Below are 16430 nucleotides of genomic sequence, written 5' to 3' on the forward strand. Positions count from 1 at the left end.
CATTGCAACCCATTCCCCAAGCCACAAAGAGTTGTGTTGTCATGTACATTCATCGGCATGACTATTGGTGTCTTATCACGACCGGCTACCAAGTCTCAACTCTGGCAAGGGGGGGGGGGGACAAGAAGATAACTCGATAAAAAACATGACCAACTGAATCTGCGTCTTGTCCATCTCCGAAACCAGACGTATCTGCTTTCTTCGATACACACCTCTTTGTGGGACCGGCATCTCTTCCCGGTCGTGGCGATCGCTGTGGCTTTGCCTCACACCTCTCTTTTTTCACCACACCTTTGCCCAATTCCAGTATTCTGCCCCCCCCCTCTCGGTGAAGACCGGACCGGCCCGGAGTGTGTCTTGGAGAACCGGCCAAGTGCCGCTCGTTTCTGGGCTTGCAGAGAACGACTCTGGTTCCGCCCTATACCCCAAATGCCGAGCAAACGAACACCCAGATCTGATGGGACCGGAGGGAGGCTTGCAGAGAAGGGACCCACTCGGGCCATTTCTCTTTTGTCAAAAACACCAAGGCCGGGATCTGAAGTGGAGAGTTTCGCAAGTCTTGATGGCTTCATCGGGATATGATATTGGCACTTTTTAAACACCGCAAATGAAGATGACCAGGTCTATGGTCATCATGGAGTTGTGTATCCAACCCGAGGCACTTCCTCGGTGACATACCTCCATATCTCACAGTAACCCCTGAACCAGAACCCCCCCAAGACAACAACGCCGTGGCCCCCCCTCCACAACCAAATTCACCTCATACCTCTTGCCTTGCACCATCCTGCACATCCGACAACCCATACCCGCCCACCCATGCCACCATTCCCGGCACTCACGATGCCATTCCTTGGTGTTGAGGCCATGCGGCTCAACACCCTCCCTTCTGCCCCCCCTGTACGGGCTTAGGGTTCCACCTGCTCGTCCGGAAGGAGCTTGGCCCGGGAATGTCTGTGTGAGAGGGTGAGGCGTGGGTTTTATGCCGTACCTGTCCCGGTGCTTCAGTGCTGGGCTGTGACAGAAGCTTGCATGAGAAGAATAGTCAACGCACTTCTCTTGATATCACGTGCAATATGTGTCAACTACCATGTTTAGATGATGCCTTTTATAACGTCTATTCATAGAAAACTCTTTCGCTTTATATACGTAATGCTGAGGCCGCTTTCGACCACTTACATGCCACCATTTTGGGTATTCCTCCATCCTTCCATAGACCGTCTATCAATCATTAAAGAAAATCATTAACCTATACATCAATGCCTGTCATAACCATCTTGGTCACTGTGAACTCGTCAATGCCGTACTTGCTTCCCTCACGGCCGAAACCGCTCTGCTTGACACCGCCAAAGGGCGCCGCAGGGTCGCTTAGTACACCTATCATGATATGTTTAGTTGTTGGACTTGGTTTTTGACTTGTGAATGACTTACCAACGTTGACACCAACCATGCCGACTTCCAGAGCCTCAGCCACTCGGTAGCATCGGTTAACGTCGTTGCTGAAAAAGTAGCCTCCAAGACCAACATCGGTGTCGTTGGCAATCGCGATAGCCTCCTCCTCAGTGTCAAAAGCAAAGAAGGCCGCCACGGGGCCGAACGTCTCCTCATCACAGATCTTCATGCCAGGCTTCATGCCCGTCAACATGGTAAGATCAAAGTAGTTGGGGCCCAGGTGGGGCAGGGCCTTGCCACCATGGACGAGCTTGGCGCCCTTGGAGATGGCATCCTCAACGTGCTCGGCAACCTTGGACACGGCACGACCGTGAATGAGAGGGCCGTGAGTCGTCTTCTCACCAAAGCCGTCACCAACGACAAAGGTCTTGACAACGTCGAGCACCATCTGGACGAATTTGTCGTAGACGCTGCGGTGCACGAGAATGCGGTTAGCGCAGACGCAAGTCTGGCCTGAGCAGCGGAACTTGCAGGCGATCAGACCCTTGACTGCCTTGTCCAGATCCGCATCCTCAAAAACAATAAAAGGGGCGTTTCCGCCCAGCTCGAAGGACAGCTTCTTGATGGTCGACGAGGACTGGTTCATCAGGATTCTGCCCACGCCGGTCGATCCGGTGAAGGACACCTTCTTGACATCGGCGTGCGTGGTGATGACTTTGCCAACCTCGGCCGTGTTGTCCAGAGCAGTAATGATGTTGACCACACCGGCGGGAATGCCAGCACGGTGCGCCAACTCGGCGAGGGCGAGAGCCGTCAGGGGAGCCTCAGCGGGAGCCTTGACGACGACGGTGCAGCCAGCAGCGAGAGCAGGACCGGCCTTACGGGTGATCATGGCAGCGGGAAAGTTCCATGGGCAGATGAGACCGCAGACTCCCACGGGCTGCTTAACAGTAGACAGACGGCATGATGGGTTGCTGGCCTCGATTGTCTCGCCGTAGATTCGGGGAGCCTCCTCGGAGAACCACTCAAAGAAGTTGGCAGCGTAGATAGCCTCAGTCTTGCCGTCAGACAGCGGCTTGCCGTTCTCAAGGGTGATGAGACAGGCAATGTCCTCGGCGTTCTCGATCATGAGATCGTACCAGCGGCGGAGCAGGCGGGCCCGCTGCCGCGCCGGGGTCTTGCGGAAGGTCTTGAATGCGGCGGCGGCTGCTGCGATGGCGGCCTCGGTGTCCTGTCCGTCAAACTCGGGGCATCTCGCCACCTCTTCAAGGGTCGAGGGGTCTGCAGCACAGTGACGTTAGCTCCATGGATGTCGAGAGAGCTTGGTTGGTTGGAGCGCTTACTCTCGACGGCAAAGACCTTGCCAGACTTTGCAGCGACCCATTGGCCGTTGACGTAGCAGGACGTCTTGAGGAGCGTAGGGTCGTTGAGCTGCAGAGGGAAAGAGATCCGGTGTTAGTGGAGGCTGTATCTCGCAGTTGTTTGTTGGGGAAATGGTCCAAGACAGCTAATAAGAAAGGTGCGACAAGGGGGGGAGATGCTACACACCTTGGAAGCCATGGTGATGCTTGTCTACGTCGACTGTTGGTGGTGAGGGAATGTGAGACCCGGCAAGTGAACGCTTTTGTGGTGATGGTGGAAGATGACCTCTTGTCTGTCTCTTGACCTTTTTCTATTCTTGCTTACAACAGTTCCAATCCAGTTCCACGAGCTTCCCCTCCCCTTCCCGGCTTTCATCTTTGATATACCCAAGTCCAAAGCCTAGGCTCGAGTTTGACCGAGGACACGGCACGGCAATGTGCCGGGACTGTCACGGTGCAGTGCACGTTTCTGAGTCGTCCACCATGACGCTGCCGTTTCTTGAGCGCGATTGAGGCCTTGAACTGAAGCCGCCCGCGATGCCGGTTCCGTGAGGGTACAAACTTACAGACGGCACCGACTGAGGGCCGGGCCGGGCATGGGCGTGTGAGATGGAGGGTGTGACATGAAAGGTGAACGGCTGGGAAGCGAGGTGTGACATTAGCCAAGAACAGGATGTGGGTGTGTCATGTGCCTTGGATTCTGCGAAGAGATCCCCATCGGAGCTGGTGGAGGTGGGGAATGGAGAAGGAAAAAATTAGATGTCTGGTGGCCGGAGCGAGAAGCAAGCGGCAAGGTCTAGTGACGATGGAGAATCGTGGTGAAAACTGGGAATTCAGTGGAGATTGGATTCAAGTTATCCACGGGGTTCTCCAGGTTCAGGCTTGGTCTCTCGGTGCCGCCGTTGATACACACAGACTTTTTCCATCGTGAGCCGGTGGGGGAAGTCAAGTCTCCTCCAGATATCGACGACACCGGGCCTGTCTGACAGAACCTTCCAGGCGCTCTGACCACTATCCTCGCAGGGGATCTTGCAGTGCCGACAGCGCTCACAGCGCCTTAAGCATCCCCGGGGCCGCTACCGACGATCCAATGTCCGGGGCGTTCAAGTCCCAGATGGTGGGGGTACATGTTTGTCTCTCACTGCAAGGTCATCAGTGTCCAGAACGAGGGCAGTGGTTGTACTGCGAGATTACCGCGCGGTACAGAGCTTCATGTAGAGTACCACTCAGCCTCCCACATCTCTTCTCCCCCATGAACCATTAGACAAGGGCAACCCAGGCCCCGTCGCTTCGGTATCGTACATCCCCGTCCTCGGTACCTCCGCCGACTTCCATCATCAAGGCCAGGGTACATGTTTGCCACGCAAAACACCCACCAAGTGCCGGGTCCCCTCCCTGCCGTTCCTCCCACCGAGCGGGTACCTTTTCTTTCCCTCCGCTGGACGGAGGTACAAGTGGCGGCGCGTCTGAGGTCTCGTGAGCCTCCCCCTCCGGCTGCGAGCCGGTCGGTCTCTCGACTCCGGTCCCACGATTGAGTCTCTGCCTCTGCTTGAGCCTGCCACCGTCTCCATGAGCCGCAACAATCATCGGAGAGGGGCAGGCGGGCTTGTCGAGGCCTTCCAATTGCCTTCCCGATCTTGGTTGGTGCCACTCCTTCCTCGTCGTCGTCCATAGCAGCTCCGAAGCCGCCGTCGATTGCTATAATAGCTCCTCCCCCGACGTCCATCTTGACCTCGATTCTTCTCCAGGACATCCAGACTCTCTATCCTCGCACACACACTTGATACCCCAGAGGAAACACAATCAACACCCTTTAGAGATCTTCATCAACACCTTCAAGATGCCTGCCTTCGTCGAGACCCCCAAGACCACCGTCACCACGGAGATCCCTGGTCCCGTCTCCAAGGCCAGCACCAAGCGCCTCGATGCCATCTTCGACGCCCGTGCTGTCCACTTCGTGGTTGACTACGACAAGTCCCACGACAACTAGTACGATTCAATTGCTCTTGATACAGACTTTCAATGGCTAACCAACTCGCAGCATTGTCGATGTTGACGGCAACAAGTACCTCGATGTCTACGCCCAGATCGCCTCCATCCCCGTTGGCTACAACAACGAGACCCTGATCGAGGCTGCCAAGTCCCCCGAGATGGCCTCTGCCCTCGTCAACCGACCTGCCATGGGCAACTTCCCCTCCGACCAGTGGGTTGACATCCTCCGCAACGGCCTCATGAAGGTTGCCCCCAAGGGCCTCAGCTACATCTTCACTGCTCAGTCTGGCTCCGAGGCCAACGAGCTGGCCTACAAGGCTGCCTTCATGCTCTACCGACGCCGCCAGCGTGGTGAGGGTGTTGACTGGAACGATGAGGAGATCAACTCCTGCCTCGAGAACTCCAAGCCTGGTTCCCCCGAGCTCGCCATCATGAGCTTCAGCAACTCCTTCCACGGCCGTGGCTTCGGCTCTCTCTCCACCACCCGCTCCAAGGCCGTCCACAAGCTTGATATCCCCAGCTTCAACTGGCCCCAGGCTCCCTTCCCTGCCCTCAAGTACCCTCTCGAGGAGCACACTGAGGAGAATGCCGCCGAGGAGAAGCGATGCCTCGAGGAGGTTGAGCGCCTCATCACCTCGTGGCACTGCCCCGTTGCCGGTCTCATCGTTGAGCCCATCCAGTCCGAGGGTGGTGACAACCACGCCTCCCCTGCCTTCTTCCAGGGTCTCCGTGACATCACCAAGCGACACGGTACCTGCCTCATCGCCGATGAGGTCCAGACTGGCTTCGGTGCCACTGGTTCCTTCTGGGGCCACGACCACTGGAACCTGACCTCTCCCCCTGACATGGTCACCTTCTCCAAGAAGGCCCAGACTGCCGGTTACTTCTTCGGTAACGAGATGCTCATCCCCGACAAGGCCTACCGCCAGTTCAACACCTGGATCGGCGACCCTGCCCGTGTCATCATGTGCAAGGCTGTCATCCAGGAGATCCTGGACAAGAAGCTGGTTGAGCAGACTGCCCGTGTCGGCCACCACCTCTACAACGAGCTCGCTCGCCTGGCTACCAAGTACCCCGAGTACATCAAGAACCTCCGAGGCAAGGACCAGGGCACCTTCATCGCCTTCGACACCAAGGACCCTGCTGCTCTCGTTCGCTCCATGCGCCACATTGGTGTCAACATTGGAACTTGCGGCAAGAACACTGTCCGCCTCCGACCCATGCTCATCTTCGAGGAGAAGCACGTTCCTATCCTCGTCAACGCCTTCGACAAGGTCATTGGCGCTCTGTAAGATGTCTGTGAAGTACTACTAGGGGTCAACGGGACGGGAATTGGGATTTTATGCATCATCATGTCTACTACTAGCGTTGCATTTTTTGGGACATGTTTTATGGGAAAAGAAAAAGGAGACGAATTGTTCGAATAAACTGGTAATACCCGAGCAGGAACAGACGGGCGTCGATCATGACAGAAGTAGTTCTACGCAAGGCGTACGTTAAGGTACTGGAAATCAAACAAAATTACCATTACTATGATGGTCATTGTGCATTACGATATGTGAATAGTCAATGTGAGACAGTGAGACAGAGTTTTGATAACGCATAGTATCGGTATATCGTTGCCAAGAACTCAAGGAATCACATATCCACTCAATGCCACTCAACTCTAGGTAATGAACCATGAACCAAGACAACTCGATCTCGGCATTGAGATTGAGATTTACCAGCTGCGCTCGAGCATCTTGGCATGCTGTATCACTTCTCATGGCCACTCAACGCCCACCTCAAGCTGCACGTCGGTGCATGTATCCCCAAACGCCGGCCATTGCCGACTTGACCTCGCATGGCTCGGCATTGCTCTCGTTCTCCGGCGTCAAACACGACCCGTTGGGGATAATTGAACCGCGGAGGCGGGCGAGAAAGGAAAGCTCTGCCACGTGCTGATCTTACCTATCACATCGAGGAGGCGAACGTCTGCAAATCGGGGAGACCTGCAGTTTCAATACACAGGAGAGGCTTACGCAGGCCTCCGTCGAGACCGCAGAGACGAGGCGTGTGCGAGTGCAGTCTGCCCGTCGACCAGGGACTGGGGGTCCAGAAGTCCTCTGTGGCTTGCAGTAGCTGGTGGGAGAGGGACATTGGCATTCGTCGCTGCGGCAGTTTGGCGTTTGCAGACGAGGGATTGACTGAGAGCGCAGCAAGAGGATCGGGGCAAATCTGAGGTGCCAAGGGCGATGGGTGCAGTGAGAAGGGGGATCCATGTCGGATTCGGCCGGTCGAGGGTGAGCTCCGATGCCATCGAGTGGTTAGAGAGATACCGAATGCCGTGGGATAATGGGTTGGCGAGCTGCACGATGCAATCTCGAGACCCATCTTGTGCAACAGCCGATCCACCTTGCTTCTTCCTACCACCTTTGTGGTTATTTCCTGTTACATCTCGATCAGAATGAAAAGAGGGAGAGGCTCTCGTGTCCTTGTCTGTCTGGACGGCATGCCAAGAAGGGATAGTCGTGGAGGGAAGAGGTTGGGCGCCCTGCTATGCAGGTCTGAGGCAGCCACCAGAGTGAGATGGTGTACAGCCGCCAAGCTATGCGAGCCATTGATAAGCCCCAACGTCCCATTGAGGGCGGCAGAAGTGAGGATAATGGCTAAATAGGCTGCCGGAGCCGAGTCAACGAGGCTCGGGTACTGGGCGGTGCGCGCGTTCACCGCGGTCTGGGGTAAATCGGCCGTGTCTCAAGCCCGGTTGATGGACGGGACGGCACGCCGATGTTCAGGGGCGTCGCTGCTCGGAACCGACAGAGCCCAACGTTGCATCCAGGGGACCTCGACGACATGGAGCTAACGTGCTCATGTGACAGAGGCTTGCTCTATTGACTGGACGGCATGTCAGGAGGATGTGACATGGGATGGTTTGTTGGAAGGGCGAATTCGTACAATGCTGATATGTCCGTGGGTCGTCGATGCAGAAGCTGGGGATCGGAAACTATCTCGCATCCCATCCTGGGCACGGCCATCACCACCAGGGGCCGAGCTCCATGGACGGGAAGCAAGGCAAGGGTCCTGCACGCGGGTGCTGGCTGTCAGTCAGGACCTGCTTTGGCTCTTGAGAAGGGGATTGGAAGATCTCGAGAATCGTCGTCATGGTGCTCGATAAGCGGTCAACCCCCGCAAAAACCAAGGCATAACCCATGAGGGTGAGGTCGTTACGAATCCATGGATGGCGGTGCTTGCTGCCCTTGCCTGTCGGCCTGCCTTGGATGTTTTGGAGTTGGTCCAAAGATCAAGGCCCTTGTCATTGACGAATGTCAATCAAATCAAAGTGAGGCGTTTGTGGTCCGTGAAGACGTGCGACATCTCATGCGGCGTGTCGAAGAGAGTGGGGAAATGGGGGGCGTGTCGTGTCTTGTCGTGTCGTCCATGGATGTCTGTTGGTCAGTGCGGTAGAGTTATCCAAGCCCACGGCTCTGCTCGTCCTTGAGAATGCTCCGTCTGGCGTCGACCATGTCTCGATCGGGGAGTCGAGCAGGAGAGGCTGGTTGGTGAGAGGAGCATTGGGTGGACGGAATCCCCATACCAGCACCCATGTCCGATCCATGTGGCATCTTCCCCCAGCTTCAATGCGTGCAATGTCATTTGTCTGCGCAGGGGCTCGGTGGGTTATGGATGCACCGCATCTGCTGACCAAGACGCCATTTCCCAGCAGCTGCGGCCGATTAGGCTGTGATGTGATATGGTTGCGTCTGGTCTTGACTTGTCTTGGACGGCAGGGCTCGCGGTAATTGTAGCAATGAAGCTTTGCCAAGGGTCGTCGAGAAACAAGGGGTAACCCGTTATCAATTGATGAATGGCGCCTTCCTCGTAGCTCTTCGAGTGTTGTCCCCATGTATTGTCCCCGCTCCGCCCCGCCCCGCCCCGCTCTAAAGAGGTGCTTCTAGGCAAGGCGCTAGTCCCGATGAGGTGAACCGACGATTGTCATCAGCTCGTGGTCGATGGTGTCTTTTCAGGTTCCCTCTGTCATCCTTGTGGATTTCCCTGTCATCTGCACGAAGCGCGGGCCCATCTGCAGTCGCATTGCCTCCCGTTGTGCACGCTGTCTCGCCTTTGTTTTTACCTCTAGGTTCCTAGCCAAACAGCACAGTCTTCTCTCAGCCTTCCAGAGTTGCGTGGACAGGCTTTGATCTTCCACTCCTCGCCTAGCCATCCTGGTTTATTCCCCTGGCTGCATCTTCATCAAGCTCCACACAGGGTTGTAGAACAAACTTGGAATAACGTCACCCTCCGTTGCATCCGCTCCTCATTTTAACAGATTCCAATTTCCCAACCTGACAAAGTAAGGAAAGAAAGGAACAGAAGAAAAGCGACCCTGTCCATGCGGCCATGCCACGCTCCTCTGACGCCCTGTGACGCCGTTTACACCTATCGCTGCCACTCAGCAACCAGCCCGCCCACCTCGAGCACGCTCCAGCCCCCAGTCTCAAGGCCTGACGGCAGGCCGATGAGTGAGTGATCGCCAACCAAGTCAAGTCCGGCGGTGCGTCGAGGCACATTCTGCACGGCACGGTTACTACCAACAATCTAAAACCGTCCATCCCAAGGAAGACAGGCCGAGACCCTCCTGCGCAAATCCCCTCGCCTCCCCTAGGCACTCGCTCGTTCGCTCGCTGCAGTCTGAAAAAGCAAAGTGCTGGCTCGCCATCTGCTGCAACCAATTGGCGTTGCGCACCAACCAGCTCGTCTAGTCGACCATCGTGGGCTTGCAGCAACAGCAATCCCGATTCACAGCATCAAGACCCCTCAGCACCTGCAACAAGCAGCAAGCCACGACAAGCATCAGCGGCATCAACCTGCCTAGCCCCTCCAGGGTCAAGGGGGGTGGTAGATAGACTACTAGTGCCCTCTCCCCAAAGTCTCGAACATCAAACTCGCAATCTGGAAGCTCTCAGCCGTCTTTACCAGCACGGCTCCTTCGTTTCTTTTTGAACCACTCAAAACACTCAACTCGTCTCAGTCGTCATCTCTTCAGCTTCCACAGCCTTCAAGGTTCCCTTCACATACACGTCAACCTAGGGAAACGTCAGCTCGAGTCCAACAACAATAACACAGCCATCTGCTACTGGCATCCGTCGTCTTGGTGCGGGCGCTTCACTCGCTCTTACTAGCCTCCACCGGGTTTCAAGCGGCTTCTACGGACACGACGGAGTCGACGGACTGTCTTGCTGCGACTCCGCCAACGCCACTAAAATTGGCGCTAGCCGCGATCCCCGCGTCTTACTTATCTCTTCTGTTCCTCTCCTTCGTCTCGCTCTGGTCTCTCGTCACGTTCGGCTAACAAGACGCCGCGGATCTCTGACCACAAAAAAGTCACAAGTCACGACTCGTCTCGACTCGACTCACTGGCCACCTATTTACCTAGGTACTTAGCCCAAAAGAAAAGGCACCGTGGTCTGCTCCCCCCACCAGCAACCCAGAAAACCCACACCGGACCCGAAACGAACGACCTGACCTTGTCAACCTTGCTCACTGCAACTGGAGTTTTTTGTGGGAAACCTGACATTGCTCGGGTGCTATCGACTGTGCTGGCTACTGTACTGGCTCCTGTACCTAGTCGCTGTCACCTTTTTGGCTGCTAGGCCACGGCCACGGCCACTGCCACTGCTGCTGCTCCGCTGCGCTGCGCATCCACCCGCAGGGTCCTGGATGGAGCTTTTTGCCTCACAAGCCTCGATCTAGTCGTGAGCCGCAAAACTCCCGTGATCCCCTCAACCTAAACCTTCAACCTCACCTCACACATATCCTACGACCCTCCCCAACCCTCGCCTATCGCCGTTCCGTTGAACCCTCCGGATCTCCACGCCTTTTTGCTGGGATCTACGGGCCTCCCCGTCGCTCGAGGTCCCAGGAGTCCTCCCATCCCGCCCGCCGCAATCGGCCCCGCGCCGTCGCGCGCGTCCTCCTGAATGGACAACCAACAACAGAGCCTGCAAAAGCACAGGCAGCGCCGTGAGGCCGAAAGAGAGCGCAAGCGAGCCCTTCGAGCGTGAGTCTCCCGCCTTTCCCGCAGTTGCGACCTGTCGATTCTTCGCCGCAATGCCTCGTAGGGGCATCAATCAGTCTTGGGTAAGGGCCGGCTGTCTCTCTGCCTGAAATCGGATTACGGCCGTGCCCACCTCAGCCTTGTCGCCATCTACCTCATTCGGTTCCTCGACATCCAATCATCCCTTCTGCCCTTTGGTCTACTCCGATATTCGCTCTACTTCCATCGGCGCGACTCTCATGCTAACCCACTGTCTGCAGTTGCGATGGCTGCCGACGCCAAAAGGAGAAGTGTGATGGCGGCGTCCCGTGCAGAAGATGCACACGCCTACATCGCCAATGCGAGTTCCTAGGTCCTACCGCGCGAGATGCTGATGGCGGTGACGGTTCCGCAAGGTAATTCTCCGCGCCGTTGTTCCACCGCCGATATGCGTCACAGCCGTTGCTAACGTTCGGCTCTTGCCTGACACAGAAACCGGTCTGGCGCAAGCAACGCTGAGCTTCTCCAGCGCATCGCCCACATGGAAAAGATCATCACGCATTATGCCGGCAACATCCCCCTCGACCCCGAATCGATCAAGGCCATGGCCGAGGCTGTTGACAACAAGAACCCTGACATAACACAAGTCCACCGACAGGCTCCCGTTGTGGGATCACCAGGCTCCGACTACTTGGGCGTGGATGATGAGAATTATACAGTCCAGCCCCTGGACAACAACACCACTCGTGAGACTCACCGCTGCTTGCGACAATCGATTTTGGGCATATCGGCTAACCTCGTGTTCAAGACTACTCGGGCGAGTTCTCCCATTGGAACTTTTCGATGCGAATAAAACAGTGGATCGAGCAGTGTGTGCCAGACCGCCACGTACGTCTTTTCCTGCACCCCATTTGCCATGATAATTCTAAAATTCGGGTCTACATAGGACGCACCGGGTACTCTCAGTTTCAAGGAGTATTACCGAGCCGAGGAGCTACAGTCGTCTACCAACACTCAAACATCTCTCTCAGCACTACCCCCTCGATACGTTGCCGAATTCCTAGTCCAGGCCTTCTACAAGCATGCCGAAACCAACTATTTCTACGTCGAAAGGGCATGGCTCGCCGAGCAGCTTGATCTGATTTACCAGAACCCTGGGGGCATGTCTCGTCGCGAAGTCGGCACGCTCTGCATGATTTGGATCATCTTTGCCATCGGCACCCAGTACGCCTACTTGGATTCTCGCACAGGGAGAGATGACCACGGAAAGGGGGCCGATGCAAGCCCATTTTCAGAGGACACCATCGGCGTCATGTTCTATCAGCAAGCATGCAAGCTCGTTCCCGACGTCATCACAGTGGCCTCACTCGAGAGTGTCCAGGCCATTCTCCTTATTGGCATTTACACTCTGCCCCTGGATGCCTCGGGGCTGTCGTACATCTACCTCAACCTCGCGGTGAAACTGGCTATCCAGAATGGTATGCACAGGAAGTGGCCGGCCGAGGGGCTTGACCCCTACGTCCGTGAGACGAGGAATCGCGTGTGGTGGACAGCCTATACAACCGAGAAGTATGTTCTAGCCCTTACATCAATCTCACATCAGGAGACTAACATGTAGGTAGGAGAGTTGGGATCTATCACGGACGACCTCTGTCCATCCAGAGCAAGGATGTGGATGCGGAGATGCCTGCAGATCGACCCGACATCATGCCATCCAACCCCGCGAATGTCGCGCACATGCTCGCGACGCTGCGGCTGAATCAGGCCCTTGGAAAGATCGCACATGAGATGTAAGTCAATTGCGCCACGCCAAGATGGTACCCCCTGAAGGATCCTGTGCTGACAACCGCCAACAGATCAGTGCTTCGAACATCCCAGAAGCATGAGATTAATGAAGGTCTGCAGCGGGTTATCGACATGAAGGAGGAGCTTCGGAAGTGGTGGGATTCACTCCCGGAGACGGCATTCCGCAAGGAGATCAACCTGCAGAACCCAATCTCGCGCGCTGACATGCATCTGAAGCTGGAGTACTGTCTTCTACGCATGTATGCTGGGAGGCCCTTCATCTTTCCCCGTGAGGCCATCCGGGGTAACGCAAGTACCTCGAGTTCGCCGGCCGACTCGAACAACCAGCGACCCAACACCCCCCACAAGTCGAACCCCCGTTCCATCCTGGTTGCAGACTGCGTCGAAGCTGCGCTGACCATCGTGGAGACATGTCACTTGCTGCAGACCACCATCGGCCTTGCACGTGCATCGTACACCGAGTTCAGCTCTTGTCGGGCTGCCCTGCTTGTTATCATCACCCAATGCTTGCAGAAGAAGACCGACAGGCTGCGCGATGGTCTCCGCACGGGCATGGCTATGATCAAAGAGATGTCGGCCGGTGGCGAGTCGGCCCGCTCTGAGGCTTCCTTGATTGAAGTCTTTGAGCGAGCCATCTCGCGGCTAGACGCTACTGCTGATCCCTCGGGTCGGGAGACAGACTACTCGAGGTTCAAGAAATGGGAGCTCCTGTGGAAGAACGATGTGCCCCCCCAAGAGATGAGGCACGAATCTTCACCCGAGGCTTCCATGCCGCTGCCCCCCAACCCGAATGCATTCTGGAGGGGAGCAGGCAGCACAACTCGCCCAGGCATGCCGGCCATGCACGCAGCCAGCCCCTTTATGGGCATGGACGCGACCTTCCCATCTGTGCCACAGGTCATGGATGAGTTCTCCACTCTGTTTGGATATGGCTTTGGTCCTAGCCCTGAAAGCATGGCTGGCACCGCCAATGGGGGCATGTGGATGGGACCTTGAACGGTCTTGGGTTTCTTCCTTGAGCCCTGTATGGGCTGAGGGAAGCTGGAGGAAACACATACAGGCCCCTCGGAGGCGTCCATCGGAGCGGGCGTTCGGCTGAGATGCACGGAACGCCCGGTCCACATGATGGGATGTCATGGACCGATTGAAGCACTATCTAGCAGGAGTCGCAGACCTGAAAAGTTCCGGGATGCTTTGCTATTCATCCCTCGCGCTTAGAAGGCGTGTCCAGAAGACACTGCTGCTGGATCATGTCCGCTCGAGAAGCAACCGAGTCCAGCAGCACGCCCTGGATACACCAGGGCTCACAAGCTCCAAGGTCCATGGCCCTACAGCGAAATGCCACGCCATCCAGTGTATCCCGTGCACAGGGTGACGGGGTACCGAGCCACTATCGCGAGGAGAACCAAAAAAAAACTACGTTGTGTAAGACGGGATACTCACAGAAGACTGGGCCGAGTTCAAGAGAGATTGACAATTCGTCGTTATTTTTATTTGTTTTACGGGTTCACAGCCACCATCTACAATTCTTACCTAGTCGGTTCTGTTCTGGAGAGGCACAAAGTCATACATACTATACTATACTATATCTAGTGGAGGTTATCTATACTTTCTAGGACGGTGTATCGGAGCATAGGTTGGATGGATGCTGTCGACCAAGGGCAGGATAAAAAGTAAAGAGTCGTAAAGAAAATATTCCATGTGCAAAACGGGTGCTCATCCACCGTACATTGAATTGCATATAGCTACAATGATACCAACTTGTCGTTTTATTTGCTTGTGTCAAACGTTTGTGAGTGAACACATTGAGTGCCATGGTACTTGGTTATAAAACATCGTGTCATTTAATATGGACTATCCAACATAAACACCCCCATAATTAGTGGCCATAAACTATTGATACAGTTTTCATCCCTAGAGCATCCAGGCGTGAGCGAGGAGAAACATCTCCATTCCCTACCCCATAACCCAGAGGTTGTTTTAACCACGCATAGTCTGTCGCTTCTGCGACTTGCGCATCTCCTTCTCTCTCTCCTTGTCGAGATACTTCTTCTGGGCCTTGGCGTCGAGACCCTTGAGGTCAGCGTCACGCTTAGCCTTGCGAGCCTTCTCCTTCTCCAAAGAGCGCTCCTCCTGGCGTTGATCCTCGGCGAGCTTCTTAATCTCGGCGATGGCGTTCTCACGGGTGTTGCGGACCTTCTTGGTGACCTCGGGGCGGAAGTGGGCAACCTTGACAAGGGCGTCGGGAAGCTGCAGGAAGTAAGAGAAGAGAGGCAGAAGCTTCTCATAGTTGCCACTGGAGGGAAGGCGGTACTTGAGGAAGAGACGCTTGCGAGGAGAGGTCTCCTCAAGGGTAACGGGCTTGTCGGTGGGCTGGTCCGAGACGATGAGGTACTCAAACAGATCGCCGGCGCTCTGAACAGCCTCGATGAGCTCAGGGGTGAGGAGGGCATCGGTAACCTCGGCGCTCTCGCTCATGACAGTCAGCCAGAGGGGCAGCTTGGGGTTATCCTTGGTGAAGGTGAGAGACAGATCGTATCGCTGGTCGCGAACTTGGCGCATGACATCCTTGTGAACAACAGCCCAGACGAAGCCATCGTAGGTGCTCTTGGAATCCTTGGCGCGGACCTCGGCGGCACCGGGGAGAGCGGGGACAGTAAGGTTCTCCTTGCCATCAAAAGGATAGATCAATGCCTCAGCGACATCGTGGGGGGCGTCGAAGGACTCGACGAAGAAGCCCATGATGTGCTCGAATCCGTTGATAATGGGGTTGAACTTCTTGGTCAGAGTGAGCTTGACATCCATGAAAGCCGTGTTCTGTCGGCCAGTGGCGTAGGTCGCAAACTCGAAGAGCGACTTCTCCTTGATCAGAGTATCAGGCTTGACATCATTGTCCAAGGTGGGGACGCCGCCAAAGCCAACGAGAGCGAATTCCTTCTGGAGAGCAGGAGCGTGAGCGCGTATCCAAGCCTTGGCCCTAGAGCGGTTGCGTGTTGCGCCAATCATGTGCAGAAGGAAGATGAAGCTCGAGATGACGAGGATCATGCCCTCAAGCCTGAACTCGGAGAGGGAGTGGCGCTCGTGGACGTTGTACCACTTGGTGTAAGGAGGAGCGGTGACGGCGGGAGCGACGCTCTCAGTAGAGGCATCGGGCACGATAGGCTCAGGAGCCGGGCTGGCAGCATCGGCGAAGTCGGCAAAGTCTGGAAGATGCGGTCGCGCGCGTCAGTCATGATGCTATCTCCACGCGCCGCAGTGTGGCGCAATTATCGAAACTCGGGGGAGGAGAAGCGAGAAGAGGGGGGCAGCTGAACTCACCCGAATCGGGGCTCGCGACAGGCTCCTCGGCAGCCTTGCCGCCTCCAAAGGCGTTCTTGAAGAAGGAGGCCATGATTGGGGGGTTAATCGATGGAGGTTAGGGAGCGTCGTGGCGGGAGAGGGAGGAGGAGAGGAGGAAGAGGAGAGCGAAGAGGCCAACGGCGCCAGATGACGGGAGATGGCAGAAAATTGGAGCTGGAGACCAAGGGCAATGAGGAGAGGAGAGCTCCTGCTCAATGCGGATGGCACTGTGGGGCGGCCCGAATCTCTGGGGTGCATGCACCTTTCTACATCTTGGTCGGAGTTAGGTAAACGTTATTGTCACATTAGACGTCTCGAATCCTATTGTAACCCTATAATACTTTATATTTGACTGTCCCCTTGAGTAGCATATTCCTAGGGCTATGCTCCCCGACTGGGTAACAATTGTGCGAGGTAGTCAACGTTCTTCTAGATCATGCAAGGAACAATTGGAGCAAAAGACGTGAACCATCTGAATGTCACGCCATTCGTCCCATCCCACCCCTGAGCCCGTTGGTCAAAGCCGT

The 16430-nt window shown here is 55.8% G+C and overlaps 4 protein-coding genes across 4 annotated transcripts; 2 read left to right on the plus strand and 2 right to left on the minus strand.

Annotated features, from left to right (window-relative positions):
- Positions 1–1001: 1001 nt before the first annotated feature.
- On the minus strand, positions 1002–2949 carry NECHADRAFT_79248 (uncharacterized protein; the record flags this gene model as incomplete). The annotated part of the gene is made up of 6 exons (XM_003052212.1): positions 1002–1055; positions 1177–1218; positions 1253–1374; positions 1429–2670; positions 2733–2820; positions 2938–2949. The coding sequence occupies 6 exons, from the start codon at positions 2947–2949 to the stop codon at positions 1002–1004; spliced, it is 1560 nt and encodes a 519-aa protein (XP_003052258.1).
- Positions 2950–4517: 1568 nt separating this feature from the next.
- On the plus strand, positions 4518–6274 carry NECHADRAFT_68543 (uncharacterized protein). Its single transcript, XM_003051757.1, has 2 exons — positions 4518–4739; positions 4792–6274. The coding sequence occupies exons 1-2, from the start codon at positions 4591–4593 to the stop codon at positions 6032–6034; spliced, it is 1392 nt and encodes a 463-aa protein (XP_003051803.1). The 5' UTR covers positions 4518–4590; the 3' UTR covers positions 6035–6274.
- A 4428-nt stretch (positions 6275–10702) lies between these two features.
- On the plus strand, positions 10703–13560 carry NECHADRAFT_79250 (uncharacterized protein; the record flags this gene model as incomplete). Its single annotated transcript, XM_003051758.1, has 7 exons — positions 10703–10782; positions 11040–11174; positions 11251–11504; positions 11567–11646; positions 11705–12327; positions 12381–12548; positions 12615–13560. 7 exons carry the CDS (start codon positions 10703–10705, stop codon positions 13558–13560), a joined length of 2286 nt encoding a protein of 761 aa, XP_003051804.1.
- Positions 13561–14391: 831 nt separating this feature from the next.
- Positions 14392–16022, minus strand: NECHADRAFT_68547 (uncharacterized protein). The gene is made up of 2 exons (XM_003052213.1): positions 15883–16022; positions 14392–15767 (listed from the first exon to the last, which is right to left on the minus strand). Exons 1-2 carry the CDS (start codon positions 15953–15955, stop codon positions 14545–14547), a joined length of 1296 nt encoding a protein of 431 aa, XP_003052259.1. The 5' UTR covers positions 15956–16022; the 3' UTR covers positions 14392–14544.
- Between the last annotated feature and the right edge of the window lie 408 nt (positions 16023–16430).

Source organism: Fusarium vanettenii (genome assembly GCF_000151355.1).
Source record: "Fusarium vanettenii 77-13-4 chromosome 4 genomic scaffold NECHAsca_3_chr4_2_0, whole genome shotgun sequence".
Taxonomy (NCBI): domain Eukaryota; kingdom Fungi; phylum Ascomycota; class Sordariomycetes; order Hypocreales; family Nectriaceae; genus Fusarium; species Fusarium vanettenii.

Bases quoted from the DNA above. Each gene is read 5' to 3' on its own strand.
- NECHADRAFT_68543 (XM_003051757.1), top strand. From the start codon at position 4,591: ATGCCTGCCTTCGTCGAGACCCCCAAGACCACCGTCACCACGGAGATC. The intron at 4,740-4,791 runs GTACGATTCAAT...ACCAACTCGCAG, and splicing joins GACAAGTCCCACGACAACTA to CATTGTCGATGTTGACGGCA.
- NECHADRAFT_68547 (XM_003052213.1), bottom strand. From the start codon at position 15,955: ATGGCCTCCTTCTTCAAGAACGCCTTTGGAGGCGGCAAGGCTGCCGAG. The intron at 15,768-15,882 runs GTGAGTTCAGCT...CGCATCTTCCAG, and splicing joins TGTCGCGAGCCCCGATTCGG to ACTTTGCCGACTTCGCCGAT.